Source organism: Pinus tabuliformis, chromosome X (genome assembly GCF_031772625.1).
Source record: "Pinus tabuliformis cultivar Carrire ecotype Pingquan chromosome X, CPIR1, whole genome shotgun sequence".
In the NCBI taxonomy this organism is placed as follows: domain Eukaryota; kingdom Viridiplantae; phylum Streptophyta; class Pinopsida; order Pinales; family Pinaceae; genus Pinus; species Pinus tabuliformis.
The window spans coordinates 512,670,543-512,696,213 of record NC_142308.1 but is presented as its reverse complement, the minus strand read 5'-3'; the positions used below and the strand labels follow the sequence as shown (position 1 = coordinate 512,696,213).

Here is a 25,671-nt window from a genome sequence, read left to right as displayed (position 1 = left end):
TCTTTCCCTCTCAACTAGGGAAGATATACCCATTCCTATAAAAGGAATGTACCCAAGCTCCCTCTTATCCAGGGACTTGTCCAAGCTCCCTCTTGACCAAGGACTTGTCCAAGCATCCAGGGACTTGTCCAAGCTCCCTCTTGACTAGGGACTTGTTTCCTACAGCAGCAATATGCCTTTTGGTGGATGGAGATCATGGTACCTTCAGCTACTTGTAGAGCTCCTCCTTTCGATGTCATGAATTTCTTCTTCATCATTATGGAGCCTTCATCTTGTAGGGCATCGGCCATCCATCACTTTCCTTCATGAACCATGTCAGTCATGTCATCCTTCTCTTCATTGGAAAGTGATCTTCTAGTCCACATCTAGCTTTCCTTCATACAGCTACCTCTTCTAAGTCATGTTTCCTTTAGGATCTTCCATCTAAACACATGAGTGCTAGTTGTAGATGACATTTACAACTCTCTTTCAGTAGCCCTGTATAAACCCATCTAGACGTTGTTCAAAAAAATAAAAAATGAACATCAAATCAAAGTTACCTTTTTGTGATGGCCTTTCATCATGACATCTACTTGCCTGCAAGATCAACATCCTGCACATTCATAAACACATCTCCAAGACTTTCAACGTCAAGGGTCTCCTTTCTTTAAATACCTCATTAGGGTCTTCATTCCTTCTCTATGGAGATGTCATAGCTAATCTATCTAGACATCAGATGTCGGTTTTTTTGACCATAGTTGCACCTTTCACGATCTCTTCTTTCTTTCTTCACACATTGCTTTCCAAGAACTTCCATCCATAACTCCTTCGCCTTTATCAACCACCTCATATTCCATATGAGGACATATTATGTTGATTTCATCTTGTCAATATGTGAACCATGCCTTCATGCATCTTTCCGAAGGAAGAGATCCCTTTTCTTTGACCATGCTCATGAGGTAGAACATTCACCCATGCTATCTGCAACTATATGATGACTTGACTTAATCTATCAAATACATACCTCTTTTTTGTTGAGAAATCTAGGGGCAACAAGAGTAGGTGATATCTCTTTTGTTTGATAATACCTTGTGATGTATTTTTATTTTTCTTAATTTACTTTCTTTTTTCCTTTATTATAACTAGTGTTATCAATCATCAAACAGCTACCAAAACATAAAGAACAATGAGATAATAGGACACGAGATGTAGGCGATCAGCCATGGCCAAAACCTCTCCAACTTGAGAGGAAAACCCACCAGAATTCTTTCTCTTCTTATAGACCTTCAATTGACAAATTCCAAGACCTTTGACCCTTGAACAAGACCAAGTCAAATCTTGTTTCCAGCTTCTTTCTGCAATTTAGACTTCCAGTTGCTTCTTTTGCAATTTTCGACCTCCCCATCAAATTCTTCTGCAACTTCAACCTGCCCTGAAAAATCTTATGCAAAAACCCTAACCCTTGCACGTGTGAGACATGATGGTGTGATCTTGTTCCTTTCTGCTTCGCTAGGGTAGATTCTATCTCCTATAGTATTTGGCTTCCAAAACAACTCTTCTTGATGACCTGACTTCACTTCTACAACTCGGATTTACTGCGGAAACATGAACCCTAATTCCTTCGCACGTGTGGAGAGAGGAAGCACATTAACAATCCCAAAAACTCGATTGTCTCTTCCTCCTTTGTCCTCTTCTCCTTCACACTCTTTTTCTTTCTTCTGATCGAACTTGAGTGAGTGAAGTGTGTCCTCCAAGTGAGGTTGAGGTCTCCTTTATATAGGCTTTTCATTGGGTCGAATCGCTCCTTTTAGGACAACTTGATCATGAGTGTAGGCCGACTTGAATATTGCATCATGACTTGGTCTTGGAGGGTCCTTTGACTTGACTTTGACTCAAAATTCAAATAATTTTTTTTACAATATGTAACATGCCCAAATGGGTCTTTCATACATGACAATGACTCATAAGCCCTAGAAGCTCTCAATGGGAGCTTGACCTATAAAATAAATTCCTCTTGAGCATGAAACCCATGCCTCAAGAAAACAATAACAAATTTATTTTTCCCATTACATTAAATACAGAAAATCATGATTACATATGTCATTATGAAGACCGAACCTAGTTACATATTTCAACACTCCTTCTTAACAAGGGAGGTATTCATAATCCATACAAGGTACTTGGACATTCTAAATCTGAAGAATTATCATAAGAAGAGTCGGATTAGTAAATCATTTGTTTAGCATCATTCCAACCAGTATTGTCACATAGCAAGGGCTTGAGTAAAAGTTCTATCTCTCCACAAGATCAAAGCACAATATTGGCGAGATCAATGATTTAAAGACACCATCATCATTGTCTCTCAAGGCACATACCCCACCCGGGTGTTGACAGGGTATGTCCTTCTAGGACTATTCTTATCCTAGATTCCTTGTCCTCAAAGAATATCGGTCCTCTTTAACTACTCTTGCCTTGGATGCCCTACCACATCCTAAAAGTGTATCAGATACCAGGTTCTTACCCAATCCTCCATTCTTTCTTCCAAAGAGAAGACAAGAATGATGTGTCTATCTCTCCCTCTCAACTAGGGAGGACATACCCATTCCTCTGAAGGAATGTACCCATTCCTATAAAAAGGAATGTACCCAAGCTCCCTCTTAATCAAGGACTTGTCCAAACTCCCTTTTAACCAAGGACTTGTTTTCCAACAACATCTCTTTGGTGGAGATCATGGCACTATCAATTGCTAGGAGAGCTCCTCCTTTCAATATCATGAATTTCATCCTTATTATTATGGAGCCTTCAACTCTCGAGACATCTTCATAGGGCATCAACCATCCATCACTTTCATTCACGAACCATGTTAGTCATGTCATCCTTTTCTTTATCAGAAAATGATCTTCTAGTCCATATCTGGCTTTTTCTTCATACAGCTACCTTTTCTACATCACGTTTTCTTCAGGATCTTCCATCCCATCACATGAGTACTAGTTGTAGGTGTCATCCACAACTCTCTTTCCTTTTGTGATGGCCCTTCATCATGACATTTGCTTGTTGCAAAACCAACATCCTGCATACATATTGACACATCTCCAAGATATTCCATTGTCACAGGTCTTCTTTCTTTGCAGACTTTCTCAAGGTATTCATATCTTCCCATGGAGATATCATCGCCAATCCTTCTAGTCATAAGATGTTTGCATCTTTCACGATCTTCTTTCTTTCTTCACATATTTCTTCCCAGGAACATTCCATTCATAGTTCCTTCATATTTTTCAACCACCTCATATTCCATATGTGAACATATTATGTTGATTTCATCTAGTCAATATGTGAACCATGCTTTCATGCATCCTTTGAAAGAGATCTCTTTCCTTTGATCATATTCATGAGGTAGAGTACTCTCCCATGCTATCTGCAACTACATAATGACTTAATTTATCAAACATAGGCATCCATATATCTTTTCTTCTTTTGGTCATCTAGACTTCCTTCAATAGCTTCTTTCCCTTGATTGAAAGTACTTCAACCATATCAACATGTTGCATTCCTCTGTCATCATACCATCATTCTTTTAAACAATGAATCCCATCCAAGTTGGAATTCTTAGCGAGACACTTGCTTCTTCCGAGAGATGAACCTCCTAATGAAGATTCTTGTTGTCGCTCAAATTGTATAGGCACGGTGCGACAACGACTTCAGGTCGAAGTTGTCACCTTGATCCCCGACCTCTCCGTTCTAGCTGTCTCCCAACAGCAAGCAATGGGGGGTAGTCCCTATGGAAGATGGAAATGAAATACAAGTTGGCAACCAAGGAGCCCGAGAGACACGACTGAATGGCCTAGCCACTTGTTTGATTTAGCAGGCTTTTAGAGATTAGATTAAATTACTTATGAAATCAGTGCCTTATGGAGTCAACTTACTTGCTTTATATCAATTGAGGACCAAATGACCGGATGAACAATTGTTGCTCGAGTGTTTAACTATCTTATATGTGATGCAAATCCTGTAACTTAGGTGTGATGCCAGAATCTTGATTGCTTTTAATTAGATGCCTATTCTAGGTGTATCCTTCCTCTTAACTATTTTGAAGCTAGTCTGTAGAGTAGGTTGTGAGAAAGATGCCATGTAACAAGATTATCTTGAGTATCTTGTGTATCCTGTGTTGCGGCTAGGCTAAAAGGAGGAAGTTGGGCCTTAAGGCCCTAAAAATTTTGAAACTCTTACCCAAAAAATTCTAGAGACTAGATCTTACCCTCAAGGACCTAGATCTAGCTCAAAGCCCCATCAAATCTTTTTGAAGCTCACCTGCACAAATAAAAAATAAAAAATACCCAAAGCCCCATTATATAGAAAAATTTGAAATAAAACCCCAAACCCCAATTAGATGCAAAACAAGAGTTAGAAAAATAATTTTACAAAAAATAATTTACAAGTTATATACAAATATACAATGCTTGTGAAAGTAAAATATTTTTGAGTAAATAGTTTTTTTTAAATGATGAATAACGACAATATATCAGATATGTTTCAAAAGTTATGGTATTGCCCACAGCCTTAGCGAAGTAAGAAAACCATATAAAATTCTTGGAGCCCAAACAAGGTCGGCTCGCCTCCAAAGTCTATGAACATCGAGCCCAAGGGTCAAAGAACTTGCAAACTTTGTATATTTTCTTCAAGAAAACTTGTTAGACATACGGCAAATCAGATCACCTAAGATAGACCCAAAATCTACCAATAGAATGTTCTTATCACCATCTAATGAATAAACAAGTTTATAAAATTCTAAGCACAATATAGGAAAGCACATACCACAGATCATCAGACAAAAAACACCATGAACTAAACCCCAAAGTCTTTTATTATGATATTTCAAATGTTCCTAGCATATTAGTGGAACAAAACCAGCGTTACAAAATTACATCGACTAGAGTCAGAGCTTTCATCATCGTGACTTGAGAAGCAAATGGCTTCTAATTTATAGATAAATCCCTCCAAGTGGAAAACAACGGCTAGTTGGCTTGATCCCCATCAAAATCTCGACCATTGATAAATACTTGATCATCTTTTAATCTTTGTCGTCAAAAATATTATTTTTGAGGAAATTTCGAATTTCTCATAAAAATCATTTTTTTAATCCGAAAATAAATATTTTGGATTAATTTCCTCAAATTTTTTACTTTAATTTCACCAACAAGGTCCAAGGGCTCAATTTTTCTTAAAATATCCATTTTTGCCTTGGTGGGGGACCTCCAAAAATTAACTTCTTTTTGACCCACGAATTTTTTGGTCATTTTCCACTTGGAAATTAATTTCTCAAGAATTAATTAATTTTATTTTTGCCAGAAAAAATAATTAATTGTCACAAGAGGGGATTAATTATTTTTTTGCCCTCAAATATTTTAGCCATGGTGTCTGATTGGGAGGGACCATGCACTAAAATATTTTTTACATCAGATAATTACAAATTCAACCCTCAAAGGGGGAATACCCGTTCGTTATAGACCCTCATAATTTTTACCAAATTCTATGACACAATATGATCTAGTGGACCAAGTGATCTGTAATAAAATAATTTAATCAAATAGCTTAAATTATTCTCAAATCACTTTAACAATAGACTCGACTAAGAACACTAGGACTCACCTAAGACTTTGTCAATAAATTTCACCCTAGCTTTGGGTTAAGCTGGGGGGAAAACTCTGTTGATTATCCGTGTCTAGAAACACACATAATGCATTGAGACAAAAAACCTCCTAGGATCAAATTCGTCGCCAAATTCATAGAGTTACATAGGTTGTTACATAATTAAATGGTCGTGATAGCATCATTTACGTTAATTTGCAAAAATAAAGTTTACAATAACATGAGAACTGGTTGGCTGATGATTCTGAACTTTGAAAGATTTTGTACAACTGCTTCCTTGGACTTGTGACAAAATAGGTGCAACAATTCCAACAGAGGATTTTGTTTATCCTCGTCTTGCAAATGCTCCTTACTAATATGTATGATGAGCTCTACACTGGATGACTTTCTTCTACCCATAAGTACTACTTATGCTTTCAATGAGGTTACCAAGAGCTCCTTCCTTCTAATCATGACTGCCATTGACTTCTACTTCAACAATCTTTCAAACTTCTTATGATGATGTCTTGAGCTCTTGTTTTTATGATGCCATCTCCTAAAATGATGCATCCTATAATGCTTCTAATGTTTCCTACCATGATAGTTATATTTTACTAAACTGAAAAGAACTTGGAGAAGATTATCTCAATCATAGTAGAAATCCTTTACTTCCTCCTTTCATTTCTTCTTTTCAGCTTCTTCCACTTCTTCAGTGATATGGGCTTCTTCCCTTCCTCTTTTGTTGTTGTCCTTCTTCAACTTAAGACAATATCTCTTGTAGTGCCCATATTCTTGATAACCACAGCACTAGACCTTTGCCATATTCTTCTTCTTTTTCTAAGGACCAAACTTCCCAAACTTCCCTTTTCTCTTAGCCATGGCAGCAAATGTTTGTGTTTGCTCATTTGATCCTATATCGCTTTTTGCCTTCAACCTGGTTTCTTCAATTTTGCATAATGACCAAAGTTCATTGAATGGGGTAGCTTCCTTCTTTCCATAGATTCTTGATGTAAAGTTACCCGATTCCTCTGATAGTGCAATGAACACTATGGTGGTCATTTCCTTATCAAACGTTATTTCTCCCCACTCTTGTAGTCAGTCTTTATTTCTGACACCCTCATAAACTATGAGGTTATTCCATCTTCTTTTGATATCTTCATCTTGTAGAGTTCTTGTCTTAATGATATCACTTCTCCAACAGTACTTACGGAGAACAATTCTACTAACTTCTCATTCATCTCTTTTGACGTCTCCAATTTTGATACATATGGAATGAGGGGATCTTTGATGGATTCTATAACAATCCTTTGAGCCCTTACTTCCCCTTTCATATACTTTGCATGCTTGAGCTTCTTCCTTTAGAAGTTTAGTAATTGAACCCTTAACATGATCAACGACTTCATTTCTATGAGGATCAAATCAATCCTCTTCTTCCATGCAAGAAAGTTTGATGACCGAACCAATTTGTTGTTTTCCTTGCAAAATGAGGTTATTTTGATAGATTCAGATGTGGACATAAAAATACTTACTTGTGAAGATACTCCTTGATGACAATATCTTCAACTTAATGCCTTATTGATTTTGATAATGATGATGATAATAGAAGATGTCTTCTTGATGAAGATGTCTTCCTTCAAAAGTGATCCTTCAAAGAGGGGTGATCACCATGGTTCCCTGATGACGATGACAATGCCTTCTCCTACTTCCCTTGGATGTGTAAGCTTCAAGATGCTTCAAAGTCCTTTTAGTGGAGGTAGGGTTTTTGAGGTCTTCTCCTCCTTGAAGTAATGATTGTGCGAGGTCCCCAAGAATGCTTCAAGTGTAGAATCCTTCTTTGAACAAACTAGGGTTTTTTGGTCTTCTTTAGTAACTTCCTTCAACATGATGATGTAAACCTTGTCCTTGTAGTGCCTTTGAGATGAGAGGTCCCTTTTGATGATTAACGCTCTTGATGATCTTGTAGTGCTTCGGTCCTTGAGTGTCCTTCTTTAAGCTGCCCTTCCTTGACTTGTCACCTTAGCTCTAATACCATGTTGAGAAATCTAGAGGCAACAAGAGTAGGTGATTTCTCTTTTGTTTGATAACTGCTTGGATGTATTTTTATTTTTATTGATTTACTTTCTTCTTTCCTTTATTATAATTAGTGTTCTCTATCATCAAATAGCGACCAAAACATAAAGAACAATGAGACAATAGGACACAAGATGTAGGTGATCATCCAGGGCAAAAACCTCTCCAACTTGAGAGGAAAACCCACCAGAATTCTCTCTTCTTATAGACCTTCAATTGAAAAATTCCAAGACTTATGACCCTTGCCCAAGACCCTCCAAGGCCAAGTCAAATCTTGCTTCCAGCATTCTACAATTCAGACTTCCAGCTGCTTCTTTTGCAATTTTCGACCTCCCCAGCAGATTCTTCTGCAACTTTGATCTGCCCAAAAAAAGTTTTTGCAAAAACCCTAACCCTTGAACGTGTGAGAAATGATGGTGTGATCTTATTCCTTTCTCCTTCGCTTCGGTAGATTCTCTCTCCTATAGAATTCAACGTCCAAAGTAGCTCTTCTTGATGACCTAAATTCACTTTTGCAACTCGGCTTTACTGCAACAACATGAACCCTAATTCCTTTGCACGTGTGGAGAGAAGTAACCCAGAAACAATCCCAAAAACTCAATTGTCTCTTCCTCCTTTGTCCTCTTCTCCTTTGCACTCTTTTTTTATGATCGAACTTGTGTGAATGAAGTGTCTCCTCTAAGTGAGGTCGAGGTCTCCTTTATATAGGCTTTTCATTGGGTCGAATTGCTCCTTTTAGGCCGACTTGAATATTGCACCATGACTTGGACTTAGAGGGTTCTTTGATTTGACTTTGACTCAAATAAATTCTTTTTACAATATGTAACATGCCCAAATGGGTCTTTCATACATGACAATGACTCATAAGCCCTAGAAGCTCTCAATGGGAGCTTGACCTAAAAAAATAAATTCCTCTTGAGCATGAAACCCATGCCTCAAGAAAACAATAACAAATTTATTTTTCTCACTACATTAAATACATAAAATCATGATTAAGTATGTCATTATGAAGACTGAACCTAGTTACATATTTCAACATTTTCTCCTTTTGGTCATCTAGACTGCCTTCAGCAACTTCCTTTCCTTGATTGAATGTACTTCAACCATTTTGACATGCTGCACTCCTTTGTCATCATACCATCATCCTTCTAAACAATGGGTTTCACATAAGGTGAAATGATCAGCAAGACACTTGCTTCTTCCAAGTGAGGTGAACCTTCTAATGAAGATTTCAAAGGAGGATCTTGATTATCTTTATCCAACAAATGCTCCTTCCTAATGGAGATGATGCATGATGAATTCTATGCTAGATCAATTTCTTCTACCCATAAGTATTACTTATGCTTTCAATGAGACTACCAAGAGTTACTTCCTTTTATGATGACTTCTACAACCATGTAGACTTCTACTTCAGCTATCTTTTTCAAGCTTCTATAATGATGTTACGATCTCTTGTATGCCATCTTCTAATATGATGCATCCTATCATTCTTATAATGCTTTCTACCATGATAGCTATCTTTCATGAAAACTGAAAAAGAACATAATGAAGGAGATTATCTCAGTGGTAGTAGAGATCTTTCACTTCCTCCTTTGATTTCTTCTTTTCAGCTTCTTCCTCTTCTTCAGTGACATGGGCTTCTTCCCTTCCTCTTTTGTTGTTGTCCTTATTGAGTTTAGGACAATTTCTCTTGTAGTGCCCGTGACATCCATAGCATTGGATCTTTGACATATCGATCTTCTTCTTTTTCAGAGGACCAAACTTTCCTTTTCTCTTAGCCATGGTAGCAAATGCTTGAACTTGTTCACTTGGTCCCACATCACTTTTTGCTTTTAACCTAGTTTCTTCAATCTTACACAATGACCAGAGTTCACTGAATGGGGTGGCTTCCTTCTTTCCATAGATGTTTGATATGAAGTTGCCCCATTCATCAGGTAGTGCATTGAGCACCACGGTGGTCATTTCTTTATCGGACATTATTTCTCCTAACTCTTGTAGTTGGCCACATATATTTTACGCCCTCATAAAGTATGAGGCTATTCCTTCTTCTTTTGATATCTTCATCTTGTAGAGCTCAGTTCTCAATGATATTACTTCTCCTATACGAAAATAATTCTACCAGTTTGTCATAGATGCCTTTTGACTTTTCTGATTTCGCTACATATGGGATGAGAGAATCCTTGATTGATTCTATAAGGATTCTTTGAGCCCTTATTTCCCCCTTCATGTATTTTGCTAGAGATTGAGCCTCTTTTGGCGGTTCGACAATTAAACCCTTAACATGACCAATGACTTCATTTTCTATGAGGATCAAATTTGTCCTCTTTTTCCATGCAAGATAGTTTGTTGACCCAACCAACTTGTTGCTTTCCTTGCAAAATGAAGACATTTTGATAGCCGATTCAGACACAAATATAGAGGTATTTGTCAAGTGAAGATATTTCTTGATAATGAAATCTTAAACTTGATGCCTTCCTTGATGATGTTGATAATATAAGATGTCTTCTTGACGAAGAAGTCTTCCTTCAAGTATGCTTTGATAGTGATCCTTGACTCAAAGGGAGGGAGATCACCTTAATGATGATGGCAAAGCTTCTTCATGCTTCCCTTGGATGTAGAGACTTCAAGATGCTTCAATGTGTAGTCTTCTTTTGAGGTAGGGTCCTTGAGATCTTCTTTGATGATGATGTGCGAGCTTCCCAACAATGCTTTCAAGTGAGAAACCCTTCTTTGGTTAGCTATGGTTTTGAGGTCTTCTTCGATATTCCTTGTGCTCGGCCCTTGTGTATCTCTTCCCGATGTCCTATTCAATATCTTTGATCTTTCTTGATACTTCTTTTGAATCTTTCTTTAAGCTACCTTTCCTTGTCTTGTCACCTTAGCTTCGATGCCATGTTGAGAAATCTAGGGCAGCTAGATTAGGTGATTTCTCTTACTTTGATAATTGCTTGTGGTGTATTTTTACTTAACTTAATTAGCTTCTTCTTTCACTTGATTATTATTAGTGTTCTCTATCATCAAACAGCCACCAAACAATAAAATCAATGAGACAATAGGACAGAATATGTAGGCAATCATCTAAGGCCAAAACCTCTCCTTTTGAGAGGAAAACCCACAAGAACTCTTCTCTTCTTATAGAACTTCAATTGACCAATTCCAAGACCTGTGACCCTTGACCAAGACCAAGTCAATGTTTCTCCTTGATGAACTTTTTTTCCAGCAATTCTAACTTCAACAACTTCGACCCTAGCAAATTCTTTTGCAACTTCGACCTAGCAGATTCTTCTAGAACTTTGACCCAACAGTTTCTTCTGCAACTTCGATCCAGCAATTTCTCTAAAACTTTGACGCAGCAGATTCTTCTGCAACTTTGACTTGCACAACTTTCCAGCACTTCAACTTGCCCAGCAATTGTAGAAACCCTAACACAAGAGAGAGAGAGAGAGGCCCAAAACTTTGATCTTTGCTCTTCTTCTTCTTTTTCGACATTTTCCAGCTTCTATCTTGAGGAGATTGAACTTGCTTGAGTGTGTGTCCAAATGAGGTTGAGTTCCTCCTTATCTATAGGCTTTTGAGCGGTACAAATTGCTATCTTTAGGCCGACTTGTCCCTTTATGTAGACCGACATGTTGCTAGCCCCTTGACAAGGTCTTGGAGGGTCTTTAACTCTATTTTTTACTCAAATAAAAAAATTTTGCAATATGTAACATGCCCAAAGGGTCTTGCATACATGACAATGATTCAATTGACTTGTGGACTCAATGACAAGCCCTATAAGCACTCAATGGGTGCTTGACCTAAAAATAAATTTCCCTTGAGCATGAAACCCATGCCTCCAGAATAACAATAATAAATTTATTTTTCTCTTTACATCAAATATATAAAAACATGATTACATTTGTCATTATCAAGACTGAACCTAGTTATATATTTCAACACTTTTGAGAGTAATAAGAGGCCTACTAGTTTTGCTCAGGAACAAATTTCCAAAATCTACAATGTATTACATAGGGATGAGGTTGATGATGCTATTGCTGATTTTTTTATGGCAAATGGAATTTCATTTAATGCTACCCGTTCTCCCCATTACAAAGAAATGGTGCAAAAAATCATATTTTCTAGGCCAAGATATGCACCTCCAAATTACAACAAAATGAGGACATCATTGTTAGATAAGGGTGTGACAAGAACATAGGGGCTTATGGGCCCCCTTAAACAATCTTGGATTTATTCAGGATGTTCAATAATCATGGATAGTTGGACAGACATTCAACAAAGGCCATTGTTGAATATTATTGTTACATCTCTAGTTGGGCCCTATTTTTTAAGAGCAATTGATTGTAGTGGGAAACTAAAGGATGCTACCTTCATGTTTGAAGTATTGAAAGAAGCAATTGATGAGCTTGGTCCTTCAAATGTAGTACATGTAATCACAAATGCAGCACCTGTTTACAAAGCAATGAGTTTGATGGTTCAAAGTAGATATAGGCATATCTTTTGGACTCCTTGTTGTGTACATGCCTTGAACAATGTCCTCAAAGACATTGGCAAAATATCTTGGATTGCAAAACTTATTTTAGATGGAAGAGATGCACAAATGTGCATTTGCAACCACCATGCCTCTTTAGCAGTCTATAGGATGTATTCAGGGAAGAGGTTTTTGAAACCTGCAGAAACAAGATATGCTACATACTTCATTCTTCTTCAACGTATGGTTGAGGTGCATGCACCCTTACAAGCCACTGTTGTTTCTCAAGAGTGGAAAGCATGGTCTGAATCTAAATCAGTGTAGGCAAAGAAGATAAGAGAGCAACTTCTCAATGATGATTGGTGGTCTGATTGTAAATATGTTGTTTCTTTCACAGCTCCAATTGTGGAGTTGATTAGTTATGCAGCTGTTGATTCCCCCACCCTTGGAGAAGTTTATGAATATATTGATAGCATGGTAGATCATTTGGGACAGAAACCCCTCTTTAGAGTTCTTCAATGAAATTCACAAGATAATAGGGGAGAGATGGATCAAACTCAATACCTCTCTTCACATGGCTGCTTATGCCCTTAATCCAAAGTGGATATGGAGAGACCAAACAAAGTTCTACCCATTGATGATGAAGAAGTGAAACAATGCTTTCTTGATGCCATAAGCAAAATATATACACCTAATGAAGCAAATGTAATGCAGGAACAATTTATTGATTTTGGTACCTTAAACCCTTCCACATTCTCTCAAGATGCAAGGGTGGACATCAAGATTTATGCACAAAAGAATCCCATTGGATGGTGGAGAATGTATGGGGAAAAGCCCAAGAGCTTTAAAATCTTACCTCATGGTTGCTATCTCAAGTTTCTAGTTCATAGGCGGCTGAAAGGAATTGGTCCACTTATAGTTTCATTCACTTTGTTAAAAGGAATAGGCTTACCTCTAAGAGAGCGGAGAAATTCGTTTATATGCATAGTAGTCTTCGACTTCGCTCAAGGAAGCTACCTTAGCATTTACAGAGCCCGGTAGCAAGATGGGATGTTGATGCTAAGGATGCTTCTCAGATTGATGATGATGAGGATAATCCTTCACCAGATGCAGGTTTAGTTAGCAGAGCTTTGGATAGCATTGCAGGTGATTTTGGTATTGATGATAGTGATGATGGAATTGGAGTGCCTAGCAAGGCTCAAGCCTATGGATAGTCTTGATGCCAAAGATTGCACTTTATGATCATCTTCAACTTTAATGTTATATTTTGGCCTTTGAGCATTTTTGGACCATGTATTACTTTGCCACTTTAGGCATTTGCTATTTTTTTAATTATGTACTGCATTGGGCATGCTAGCAATGTGAATATTAATATGATGAGTTCTTTGATTTTCGCTATGTTTCTTAAATTCAAAAGTGTCCCTTGAATCATTTATATTTTCAAATTTTCAGTTTTGAATTTGATATTCATATAATGAATTAAAATGTTAAAGTGATTTTAATGTTTGAATATTATTATATTAAAAGTTTCAAAAATATAAGAAATTTAAATTATATAATTAAAAGAAAAAATTGTTTTTATATTTTTCTATTTTTTATTAAATAATATTACCGCTCCCAGTTAACCATTTCCTGTAAATTTTGGGGAAACCTCTAGCCATTCCGAACACCCGTACCCAAGTTCCCAATGTTCCCCCATTCCAAGAACTAATGCAACATAGGTAATGATAAAATGCTTTGATGAAATAAAGCTTATATTATTTGCCAAAAGTTATAATTATTATAAATAATAATATTATAAATTTGTCAAACATAAATATGGAATTGACAGCTAACATTTAAAAAAAAAATATTAATAAGAAAAAAATATTTCAATGTTCACATTAAGTAAAAATTTCAATATTAACTTGCTCTATATACATATATATAAATCAATTGAAAGTAAAAGATTTCTTATAGTTAAAACATTTTAATAACATTGTGCTAAGTTAAGGGAGATGTGTAATTCCTTCTATGCTCAATATGGAGTTGACATGTGGCATATATATATATATATATATAACAATTGAAAGTAAGAGATTTCTTATGGTTAAAACATTTGAATAGTGCGGTGTTCAATTTAATTTGTGCTCAATATGGAGTTGACACATCGCATATATACACACACTAAGAACCACCATAGATCCATCTCAAATCCAGATCTATCATGTGCTGAGAGGAATCAAATCCCTTAAGGTGCAAACGGTTAAACCATTTTAATGGCGTTGTGCTAAGTTTAAGGGAGATGTGTAACTCCTTCCATGCTCAATATGGAGTTGACATGTAACACACACACATATAACAATTGAAAGTAAGAGATTTCTTATGGTTAAAACATTTCAATAATGTGGTGTTCAATTTAATCTGTGCTCAATATGGAGTTGAAACATCGCATATATACACATACTAAGAACCAGCATAGATCCATCTTAACTCCAAACCTATCATGTGCCAAGAGTGATCAAATCCCTTGAGGTGCAAACCTTTTTTAGAGTGTAAAATTTGTATAAACGTTTGCACCTTAAGGGATTTGATTCCTCTCAACACATGATAGATCTGGATTTGAGATAGCTTTATGCTGGTTTTATTCTCATTGAATACTAGAGAATGTAAATGAAAACATTTCCAGCTTAGTTGAGTTTGTTGTCTTACTTTTGGTGTCCCCAAAGCTGATGCGGTTCTCTTCTTCATTCGGTCTAATGCTTTTTCGAAGTCTTCCTTACACAAGGAATGTACTTCTGTGTTTGAGTCTTCATTTCTGTTATCCATAGCATTAGGCCTCACATCAAGGCTTTGTGTATTTTCATCCAGTTCATTTTTCTTATCCTTTTCCATGATTCTCGAAACCAAGCATGCTCCTGCATCAGCGATTATGGCTCGAATGTCCCTAGGCATGAATCCTGAAGTTTGTCCAGCAATGTCCTTCAATACAAGGTTAATACTATCCTGCTAGCAACAAAATATAAATTCATCAGATACAAGTACAATAAGAATCACAGATATTAGATATCCAAAAGAAAAGAAACAGTAAAAGGATAACCAGTTTTTGATTCCTCACATTGTCAGAACCAGTTGCCACACTGTGAACAGAATGACAGAGCAATTTGTTCCGCTGTGTCTCTGTAGGAGCCCCCATACTTATCTCATGACTGAAGCAACGCCTAATAGAGGATGTGATATCCTCAGTACTGTCGGCTGCTGCAACTAGAAATAATAGACCTTCTTTCAATCCCCATGTTTTAGATGTAATCTGCATCAAAGTAAACTATAAAAATATTGCTGAAAAATGCCTTCTCATATAGTAGCAGCTAAGCCTAGAAAAAATAAACAGAACAGCCCACTTGAACAAAAAGTGTGATATCAAAGATGTCTTACAAGTGCATCGTTCATTTCAACGGCATCAACATCATCTCCTTGCTTATTCAAGTGAGCTTGAGTAAATTGGTGAAGAACAGAAGCAACTTGAGAGGCAGACCCAATCTGATCAGATGACGTATTTCCACTTGCTGAAGACTTTCCTAAGGCATTAAAACGGCGTAACAGAAGAATAACAGGAGCATATCTGTTTATGCATCACAACAAGATAAGAAATTGTACGTGTCATTCACAATCCTCTTACGTCTGTATCTAGTAATATATATTTAGGTATTTAGAGAAAGGAACATAGCTACAAACAACATCATTAGATATTCAGAATTAGTATAAATTAACAGTTAAAACAGACTCATGTTACTAAGCTCCGTTGTGCTTATAATGGTTAAAAAAAAGGTAACCACTAGAATAATTAGAAGATATCCATGAAGATATCAACAGATGCAATCGAGATGTCACTGTGGTAAAAATGTTTATTTACCACAAACTACTATAATTTAAATGACAGATTCCAATTTTCTGAAAACCAGCTTCTACACTTTTATGGCTTTAATCAATAAAAAGACAGCAATTGAAGACCGTTATTTTACCAAGGGAACCATAAAACCAGCCTACAAATGCAACATTTCTCAATGTAAAGAAACGTGTCTATGCAAGATCTTGGTAAGAATTCCAGCGCAAAGGCAAGAGAGAAAAGGTTTTCCAGAAAACCTAAGCCTTATAATTCTTCAAAGGACATGTCGTAAAACTTAAAAGGATAACAAAGATCACCTCTGAGCAGTATTAAATGCTTGACCAAGAGCAACAGATGTCTTTTTTTCTGAAGCTCCCAGAAGATCATAACAATTATATTCAACAACATGAAGACCTAAGCTCCTTGCAACCTGTCTGACAACAGTGCGTTTACCGCAGCCTGCCATAATCAATAAAGATGGTAAGAATTAAAGAGACCTTATCCCTTGAATGCCCATAGATTTCATGATGTAAGACATTATCCTTGAGAAAAGAAAAGTATTCAAACATCAGAGGCTATAAAACACAAACAAATTGTACAAAGTGTTACCTTGGGGACCATGCAAGAGCACTGTCATCTTAAATTTATATGAAAATGCAGAAGGATGTAAACAAGGTGCCAGCAAAGATGCCAAATGTCGAGCTATATCCTCTTGCAAAGGTGTGCATTCTGCACCTCCAATAGCCATGAAAGCAGGAGGCACTTGTGAAGGTACACTGCCACCAAGTACAAGGGCAGTTTGATTGCAGTTAACACAGAGAATAGCTTCATTCAAGGGTTCCATAGCCATCACCTAAGGATAAGAAAAACCCAAAACAGCCATTTACGATGTCAAACCGTTATAAGAATCACAACTTAAAGGGGCATTGCCAAAATTGAAAGCATCAATCCAGCCTTTTGTGAATGCATGTTAAAATTGCTAGCCCTCTTATTTGAGAACAAAAGCATGGAAAAAAAATGAACTACCTTAAAATAGATGATATCATCTGAAGCATCTGCTGCTGTCTTCTTGTTACAGTGACTGCAAATCTCTGATTTGCAGTTCCAATCAAGCTGGATAGAAAAAATGTCACCCCTTGCGAGAACTCTGTCAACTTTGAAATAATCATGTAAGGCAGTATCTATCATTTCTTGGCGTTCTTTTGCTTCTAGAGAATAGATGCTGCTCTTTAAACCATCAAGAACTCCACTAGAAGGTATTTTTACAAAAGATATTCTTAAGTGTGAAGCATATCTAGGCATAATAGGTTGAGAACCCTCAAAATTATGATTCAGGGGTCTAGGCAGGACTGGATTTGTTGATTGATGAAGAACAGTAAACGGAATGATTTCCACTTCAGCAGTTGCATTTAGAGCCTTATTTTCAGCAGAAACACTTTCAGAGAATAGAGAAGCAAAAGATCCTTTACCACGTCCTATGAGGGTTTTCAGGCATGCTAAATGTAGCCCAATATTAAAGGCCAGTTGAGGTGAGAGATACGCCACCTGTGGATCAATGGCTAAAGCATAATCTTCAGACAAACAGTAAGCTGACAGAAGGCCCATATGCTTCAAGCATGCCAGCTGAGAACATAGTACTCTCTGTGATTTGTGGAATTCAATAGATTTTTTGTCTGGAGGATCCAAAACAAAGACTCTTGCAAGCCTCCCCACATTAGTATGGACATCCTTCACAATCACCTGATATCCATTTAAAAAAGGTTTAGCATCCTCCAACAGATTCACAGACAAGTTCAATGCTGGGATACATTCATATAATCTGACAAGTCACAAAAAAATACAAAAGTACCCAGAAGGAGAAGAGATGAAAACATATAAACCTATTACCTTATTATGCTAATTCAACATGCACAACTAAGAACATCCTAGAATTACATTAAAGGGATAGTTAGTGGTCACTGTTTATTTTCAGAAAAGCAAGGAAACTGTACATTGGTGCCCCATGGGTTTAACAGGCAGTCAGGAACTCGTAACAGGGAACATGACACAGAGTCATAAACCTCATTAATCACTATGACAAGAGTAATATGGATCAGGCTCATGGCAATGCAATCCAAACTAACACCAAATAGACTACTGATGAACAACTCATGCCAATTACTACTGGGAGAAGTGGAATGAAGTATCACCAGCGGCATAAGAATTTCTTGTTATTGGTTAAGTTATTGCAGTCATGAAACCTGTCTTCTCACAAGTTGGAAGTTTCAGTGGCAGGCTAATGCGGGAAGTTGTAAATTTTCCAAAAAAGGATGCAGGAGCCATCACTGGAAAGATGAAGGCTGCCCTGGAATTTGGAACCAGGAGATTAAAGGAGGCATGGCGGGTCGGCAGCTAAGGTAACACTGCCATGTGGCAGTGAGTGGCCGACTGGGGCGCCATGTGGCAGGGCCACAGGTTGATGATGTGGCACAAACTGTTTGGCCAAGACTTTAATCGACCATATCTTTGATCCGGGGGTCAGATTGGAGCAAAGTTTATATTGTTGGAAAGGTCTCGACGAGACGAATGCAACGATGTTAACCAATTTAAGTTTTGATATGGTTGAAATTTGAAAAAGATCAAAAAAATTTAGACCCCATTTCCATAATGTGATAATGGGAGTCGGGTATTCATAGTAACTACCTCACCTCCTACTAACCTTAGTCGGGAATTGGGGATAGTAGGGGGTATGTTACAGCACCATTGTGGTTCATTCTATAACCCAGGTAATACGATGGCACAGAGGTCTTGAGGACCCAGGCAATGGAAAGGCATAGAGGTCTGCGTACAGAGAAGCAAATGAAAATTTGAAACACATTGGGCAGTCAAGGACATCATGGTTGGGTTTGTGAATGAACTGCTGGATGAGCTGGGGGAGAGTAATGTGACCTTGAAGGGGGAGATCTGCTCTCTCATCTACAGAGAGAAAAGGAACGGGCACGCTGATAATATTTTTGCAGAGGATGATGAGCCATGCATGGAGAGAAGAGACTTCATATGATACAAGCACATGGCAGACCATAGCATAACAATAAATTATTTGCAACACAAGGAAGGAATCCAGAAGATGAAAGAAGCAATCACCAAAGATCCCTCGGGACAGAATGCAAAGACTAAAGTGGCCCAACCTCTGACAAAAGTATGAATATAAAGAATGTAATCACACCATCCATTTTTGTTAGTAGTAGATAGTTAATGCATGCAAGTTCAAAGTTGAATTTATGGAATATAAGTCTAGTTCTAATTTAGAATTGATCTCATAAATACAGGGTGTTACACCCATGTCCAGAATCATGAAAGAAATTGGTCTGTTGTGATAATAGGTAAGGAGCCAAAAAATAAAAGACAATCAGACCAAATATCATACACCAAAATGGATTCTCGATATCTGTAAAAGTAATTTGTAATCTTGTCAATTCTGTGAAAGAAAATATTCCTTGCAGTTATCAAAAAAAAGAAAATATGTGAGTAAATGTAAAACAATTCTTCAGACCAGACCCACACAGTCATGACATTTTTCAGGGTACTACTTTCAGACAAGGGCACAAAGAGAATGACTGATACCGTTTCATATCCAGACTCTAAACCAGTGAGGATCCATGGGACCTCACCCTGCCACACGAGACCTCAGCAGCTAAACCGTCTCAGATCTGTCCCTAGGAGACGGACTAGGTCCTCCAGATCTCAGCAGTGCACAAACTCCCCTAGACAACGAGTTAGTGGACAGTCCATACCTCCCACTGACCCTTCATCAGGCCAGCAAACTTTGTGGAATTTTTTCAGTGCTCTTCAGTCAGTCTCGGATGTTAGGAGAGATGTTCTGATCCTTTTCGTCAGGGCATTCCATACATTGTATCTTTTATGTTCCTGCATTGTACCTTTTATATTCATTCATTGTATTTTTTATAGGAGACCATTTGGTTCCGTATTTTATGGACATCATTGTACTCAACAGTCCCTTCGACCTACTTTGTGGTCATTAGTTGGACATACATATAATTATCTTATCTTATCTTATCTAAGATCAAAAATTGTACGATTAGAGTCAGGTTTACAAAATGGTCATCTTATGCTTACGCTTCCTGTAGTGAAAAAATTGTACCCAAATGTTCGAACAATTGCCTCAAGAAAAACAATCGAGAATTGAAAAAATTTCAGTTCTAGTAGTTATTCAATGTTCAGCTCATTAGAGTTCCTTGAGAAAAATTGTGACATGTTAGATGTCAGAGCTAGATCTCATGCGCTTGCCCTACTTGCTTGGTTAAGCATGAAAAAGAGTATGTTGATGTAATAACAATTTTCTATGTACTCTATAAAGAGAAGTCTAATGTTTTCCTTCCAGTCATGTGTGTAAGAATTTTGAGTTTGTTACTCTTTTGATTTTGAGCTGGTATAGCTTAGCGCTCAAACGTAACTCCGCGATTATTAGGCATTACTGTTCCAACCGTGGTTTGGGTGATCTACATCAGTGGCTAATGTTTTAATTATCATGGTTCACTTGGTCAGGATTTTGCTCATAGCGGTCACGGTGACCAGGGCCACTCCCCGAATCACTTTACTCCCGAGGGGAAGTGAGCACCCGAAAGTCATTGGTTTGTCTCTATGTGCCATGAGAAACGACAGACGCTACTGTCCAGGTTTGGCTATGTCAAAGGTAGATCCTGAGATGGTGTTTCATGGATTAAAACACATTGTGTGTGAAGGTATCTGTGAATAACTTTCCACTCAAATATCAGCTATTAGGGAAAACTAAGAGAAATGTCCCTACCCATGAACCAGAAGTCAGAGATAACTTCCTTAATGTACATGAAGATATATGTGAAAAACTTTCTACTCAGCTGGCTATTAGGGAATTGTTGATAATAACTTCAAATTAAATAATAAAAATGAAAACTAAGAGAAATGCCCTACCCATGAACCAGAAGTCAGAGATAACTCCCTTAGTGTACTTGATGCCAATCCCACAATAGCTGCATCATCGTAAGGTGCTTCCTTCCCACCACGCTTGCACAACAATTCTTGTAAACTGCCATTTAATTCAGAACCATCTTTCACATCCCTAGGGAGATGCAGAAGCCCCGCAGAGAGACGCATGGAGCAAAATCTCGAGTAATTAGATAACGAATCTGCTTGGGCACCCGGCTCACCATCATGTTCTCCAGAAAGCAAGACGGAATTAACAACTTCAGCGGTGCTAGCCAATATCAGAGGCTTCTTTCTTCCATCCATTGTCAATGCCTCAGCCAGATTTAGGCTCTATATGCTCCTTTCCCTATCCTGTTTACGCTCATTTCTTTCCCACCTTTCATACATCAATTGCAATAACCCTCTCAGAACGGCCTTCGGTACATCATTCTTCGATTCTGTAGCTTTAGCTCTAAGTTTCGATAGCCTTAGCTTAGAATCTCAGGAGGTTATGGACTGAGCAGTGGGTTCAAACCTCCGGAGTAACAAAGAACTCTTGATTATATTTTCTTTATTAAGTGACAGCCGTTAGCTCCGAATGATTAGCAGTACTATACCCACAAAAGTAGATCACGAGATCGAAACTTGAATAGTGGATTGTTCTGTGATTGTTGTTGCAGCTGAGAAGGCAATAGATCAATATTTGTTGATTGATGAGTAAAATTTGTATGAAAAATAACGTTTGGCTATTGTGACCTGAAATCCGCCAAAGTTTAACACAACCCCAAATCAAGTTCTCAATTGTTCATCCTGTTCGATGGAATCAATATTAAAAAAATGCAACAAAAATCCCAGAAAGGAACCAAAGAGACAGGTTTCAAAATCCAGGCCTGTCATTACAATAGCTGCTGTGTAGGAGCAAAATATCAAACTGCCCTGCAAACAGCACAAATGCTCTCATTCAAATGCCATTGCATGTATGAATGAATGCTCCAAAGGTGCGAATCTTTTTATATATTTCTCTGACAATTTGTCATGGTTGGCAGAATCCCAAAATAGGGATAGGCTGTCATGATTTCTAACTAGCAGGAACGTAACAGCCCGCATCTGCATCACTTTCCCTTACAAACTATGCATTATCCCCAGATTCCCCACTGGCTTTTCTCTATTTCGATTACTCCCATACCCTTTCACACGGAGTTTAGATGGTCTGTGCTATTTCTTATATTTTTCCCTGTCTTATTTCTTATTTCTTATATTTTTCCCGATTGGAAGGTACTTTCGTCCGTTCTCCCGAATTTGAACACGTGATGAAAAACTTGGGTACCCAAATATCTTTTAACATTTCTTAATCATTTAGTATTTTCATGTACATTTTATCCAACATGTTGTGCCATTATGAATACCTCCCTAGCTAAGAGGGAGGTTGGAAATGTAACTAGTTTCGATTTTCATATTTTTTTTTTTTTTTTTTTTTTTTTCAAAAGGTGGAAAAACCTATCAAACTCAGTTTGTCAAACCAACAGTGAGGACAGCCATCTCTGGCTGCTATCCGCAAATGTCAGTTGACACATCACTGTTATCAAGGAAAACCACGCCACCTGAAATAACCCGTTGGTGGTCCGTAAGGGAGCAGGCTTTCACTCCTGCCAGATGCCTCTGGGTCTTGGGCCGTTAACCTGTTTCCTTACGTCCGAGGAAGACGAGCTCTTAGCCAAGCAGAAGCAGTTTTAGGGCATACTCCAGGCCCTTCGATTTTCATATTATAATTCAAATGTATCATTGATGTATTTATCATATCCATTTATTATATTCATCATTGCTATTTTACTTAAGTCAAAGCATGTTCTTCATGCTTATAGGTTCAATTGAGTCAAAAGAGAATTTATTGGGAGTTAAAAGAAATGTGAATGAGTCAAGTCCCATTTGGACTTCTTGTAAGAAAAAGAAAATTTATTTTTATTTTGAGTCAAAGAGTCGAAATGTCTTCCACAAGACCAAGTCAGCCCTCCTTGTATAAGTCGACTCTAGGGGCAGCTATTCGACCCTACTGGACTTATATATATACAAGGCAACTCAATCAATTTGGAGACCATTCATCAATCAATCAACATCATCGATTTCTATGCAAGAAGAAGAAGAAAAATCAGCAAAAGTCAAAGGAGAGAGAGTGAAGTCAAAGAAGAGAGAAGATGAACTATTTCTACCCTAAATCTGTCCACACATGTGATTTTCATAGGTTGTTACAGGGCCAAAATTCAACCTTTATTGCAGGAGTAAAGTTTCTTTGGTTTGACCAAGAATTTCAAAGATTTGACCAACATTGACTTTGTTAACTTTGACTTGATTAGAGGCGACTTGGAGGAGGGCTAACTTGGGAACTTTGTGACAATCTTTGTCTTGGTTTTGGGTCTTGGATATCTCACTTTGATTTGATTCTATAAGAATAGGATTTTTGGGTTTTCCCCCTTATGGGGTTTCGCCCTGGCTTGGAAACTAATTTCTTGTGTTCTTTGTCTTTTTGTGATCTTTATGTTTTGGTGATTATTTGATGAAGAGAAAATAAAATTTAATAAGAAGCCAAAAAACATTCACAAATAATTATCAAGAGAAATCAATCATTATCTTCTAACACTTGGTTTCTCAATAAAAATGGAAGGCCTCTCTCCAAATACAATTAAGGGGTTTGATGGAAATGATTATGCATTATGGAGCAATAACATGGAAATTTACTTGAAGGCTTTAGGAGTGGATGTTTGGCTCTCTATTGTTAATGGCTACAAAGTTCCAAAAAATCCTCTAACTGATCCTGATGAGAAGAAATTATTTAGTTGTAATTCAAAGGCTCATCATGCTATCACATGTGGATTGTCAAAAACCATTAAGACCAAGGTGATGGGGTGCAACACAACTAAAGAGGTTTAGGATAAACTTAAAAGTCTTTATGAAGGATATCAAAAGGTCAAACAGGTCAAGCTTCAATGACACAAAGCATAGTTTGAAAATCTGAAAATGAATGAATCAAAAGATATTGCAACCTATTTACTCAAAGTAGATGAAGTTGCCAATGTTATCAAAGGATTAGGAGAAAAAGCCCAAAAATATTTGATTGTATAGAAAGTGTTGAGACCACTTCCTTTGAGATATGATGCCAAGGTATCTTCCATATAAGAAACCAAATATTTGACCAAAATGACAATGGATGAACTACATGGCACCCTCACAGCATATGAAATGAGAACAGATATAGAATATGGACAATCAAATAGAGAAGTAGCCTTTAAAGCCTCTAAGAAGAAAATGAACAAAGAACACAGGGTAGAAGGAATACCAAATGATGAATTAAATGAAGAAGAAGAAAATTTCTTAAGGAAGCTCAAAAGGGGAACCAAAAGATACAAAAGTAAGTTATCCTTTAAATGTTTCAATTGTGGTAGAATAGGACACTATTCTAAGAGATGTCCTTTTGAAGAAAAGAAAAGGTTCTACAAGAAAAAGAGTCTTTACTCCAAAGAGGATGACAGTTCTTCAAATGAATGTGACGGAGAAGGCGACGATGTAAAGGAAGTTCTCTTCATAACGAAAGAAACCTAGAATGGCGACCATAAAACTTTTGAAACAAATGATATTGATTTTAAAGAACAGTTCGTAAACAATACAATTAAGTTTGGTGTAGAAGAAACAAATATGGAACTAGACACCTTTTGGGGAATCAAAGATGATATAAAAATTGAACAGGAAGATGAAGAGAATCTTGAAGAAAAAATGAAGTATGTTGAAGAAGAAAATATCAAGCTCATAAACAAAAGCAGAGAACTGAAATGCCAACTAAAAAGATGTTAAGAGAAAATCACGAGCTTGAAAAGACAATTAACAGTTTGAAGGAGAAGTAAGATAAACCCAAAGATGATCAGGAATTGAAATGAAAATTGGATCACACAAGAAAGGATCTAATGTTGACAATAAAAAAGTTGAATGATTACTTGAAATTTGAAAGAAGTATTGAAAGATTAAATGAAATGACCAACAAACAAAGATCACCTATGGATAAGACAAGACTTGGTTATGATAGCAACGCAAAACCACCAGTAAGGGAAGATGAAGGAAAGTCTAGAAGTTATGCCAATTCTTTGAGAGGTGAAAGAAAAAAAAAAGGAGTTGAAGAACAACATGAACATGTCATCGTCGCTGGAATAGAAGATCAAAATTCAAGAAAAATGAGCCACCAATAAGGTCCATTCCTACTAGGTATATTTTTCTTGGTCACTTTTATTCTTGTAGAAACTTTGGACTTAAGGCAATTCATTGTAAAATCAATGCAAGAAACCTCTATACAAGAGACACAAATGATTATGGATTACAAAAGACAACCATAGACCTGGAAATGTTAATGGATTTGTTAATATAAAGTACAATCCATTTGATCCACTAATTGATCAAAACATTGTATGCTACAAATGCAATAATCTTGCTCACAAGGCACAAGATTGCAAAAATATAAAAGAAGATGCTTCTATCATAAGAAATAGAAACCAACTACAATATGGGAAAAGAAAAAGAAGGAAGATTGCAAACTAGCATTCCTTGCTGAAAATAAAGAAGACGAATGGCACCTAGATAGTGAGTGCTCAACACACATGACTGGGGACCAAAACAAATTCATTAGTTTGGGAAAAAGAAAAAGTGGCAGTGCTACGTTTGGAAATGATTCTTCTATCAA

The 25,671-nt window shown here is 37.1% G+C and overlaps 1 protein-coding gene across 2 annotated transcripts in view; it reads right to left on the bottom strand.

The window, feature by feature from the left end:
• The window catches only part of PEX6 (peroxin 6), a 74,553-nt gene extending 52,385 nt beyond the window's left edge, over positions 1–22,168 (bottom strand). For both annotated transcript variants that reach the window (XM_089453321.1, XM_089453320.1), the window contains exons 1-7: positions 20,958–22,168; positions 17,034–17,747; positions 16,617–16,860; positions 16,325–16,466; positions 15,557–15,743; positions 15,240–15,431; positions 14,834–15,127 (exon numbers count right to left, since the gene is read on the bottom strand). In XM_089453321.1, coding sequence (XP_089309447.1) covers positions 14,834–15,127; positions 15,240–15,431; positions 15,557–15,743; positions 16,325–16,466; positions 16,617–16,860; positions 17,034–17,747; positions 20,958–21,275 — 2,091 coding nt within the window. In that variant the 5' untranslated portion in view covers positions 21,276–22,168. The remainder of the gene's footprint in view (positions 1–14,833; positions 15,128–15,239; positions 15,432–15,556; positions 15,744–16,324; positions 16,467–16,616; positions 16,861–17,033; positions 17,748–20,957) is intronic.
• Positions 22,169–25,671: the final 3,503 nt, after the last annotated feature.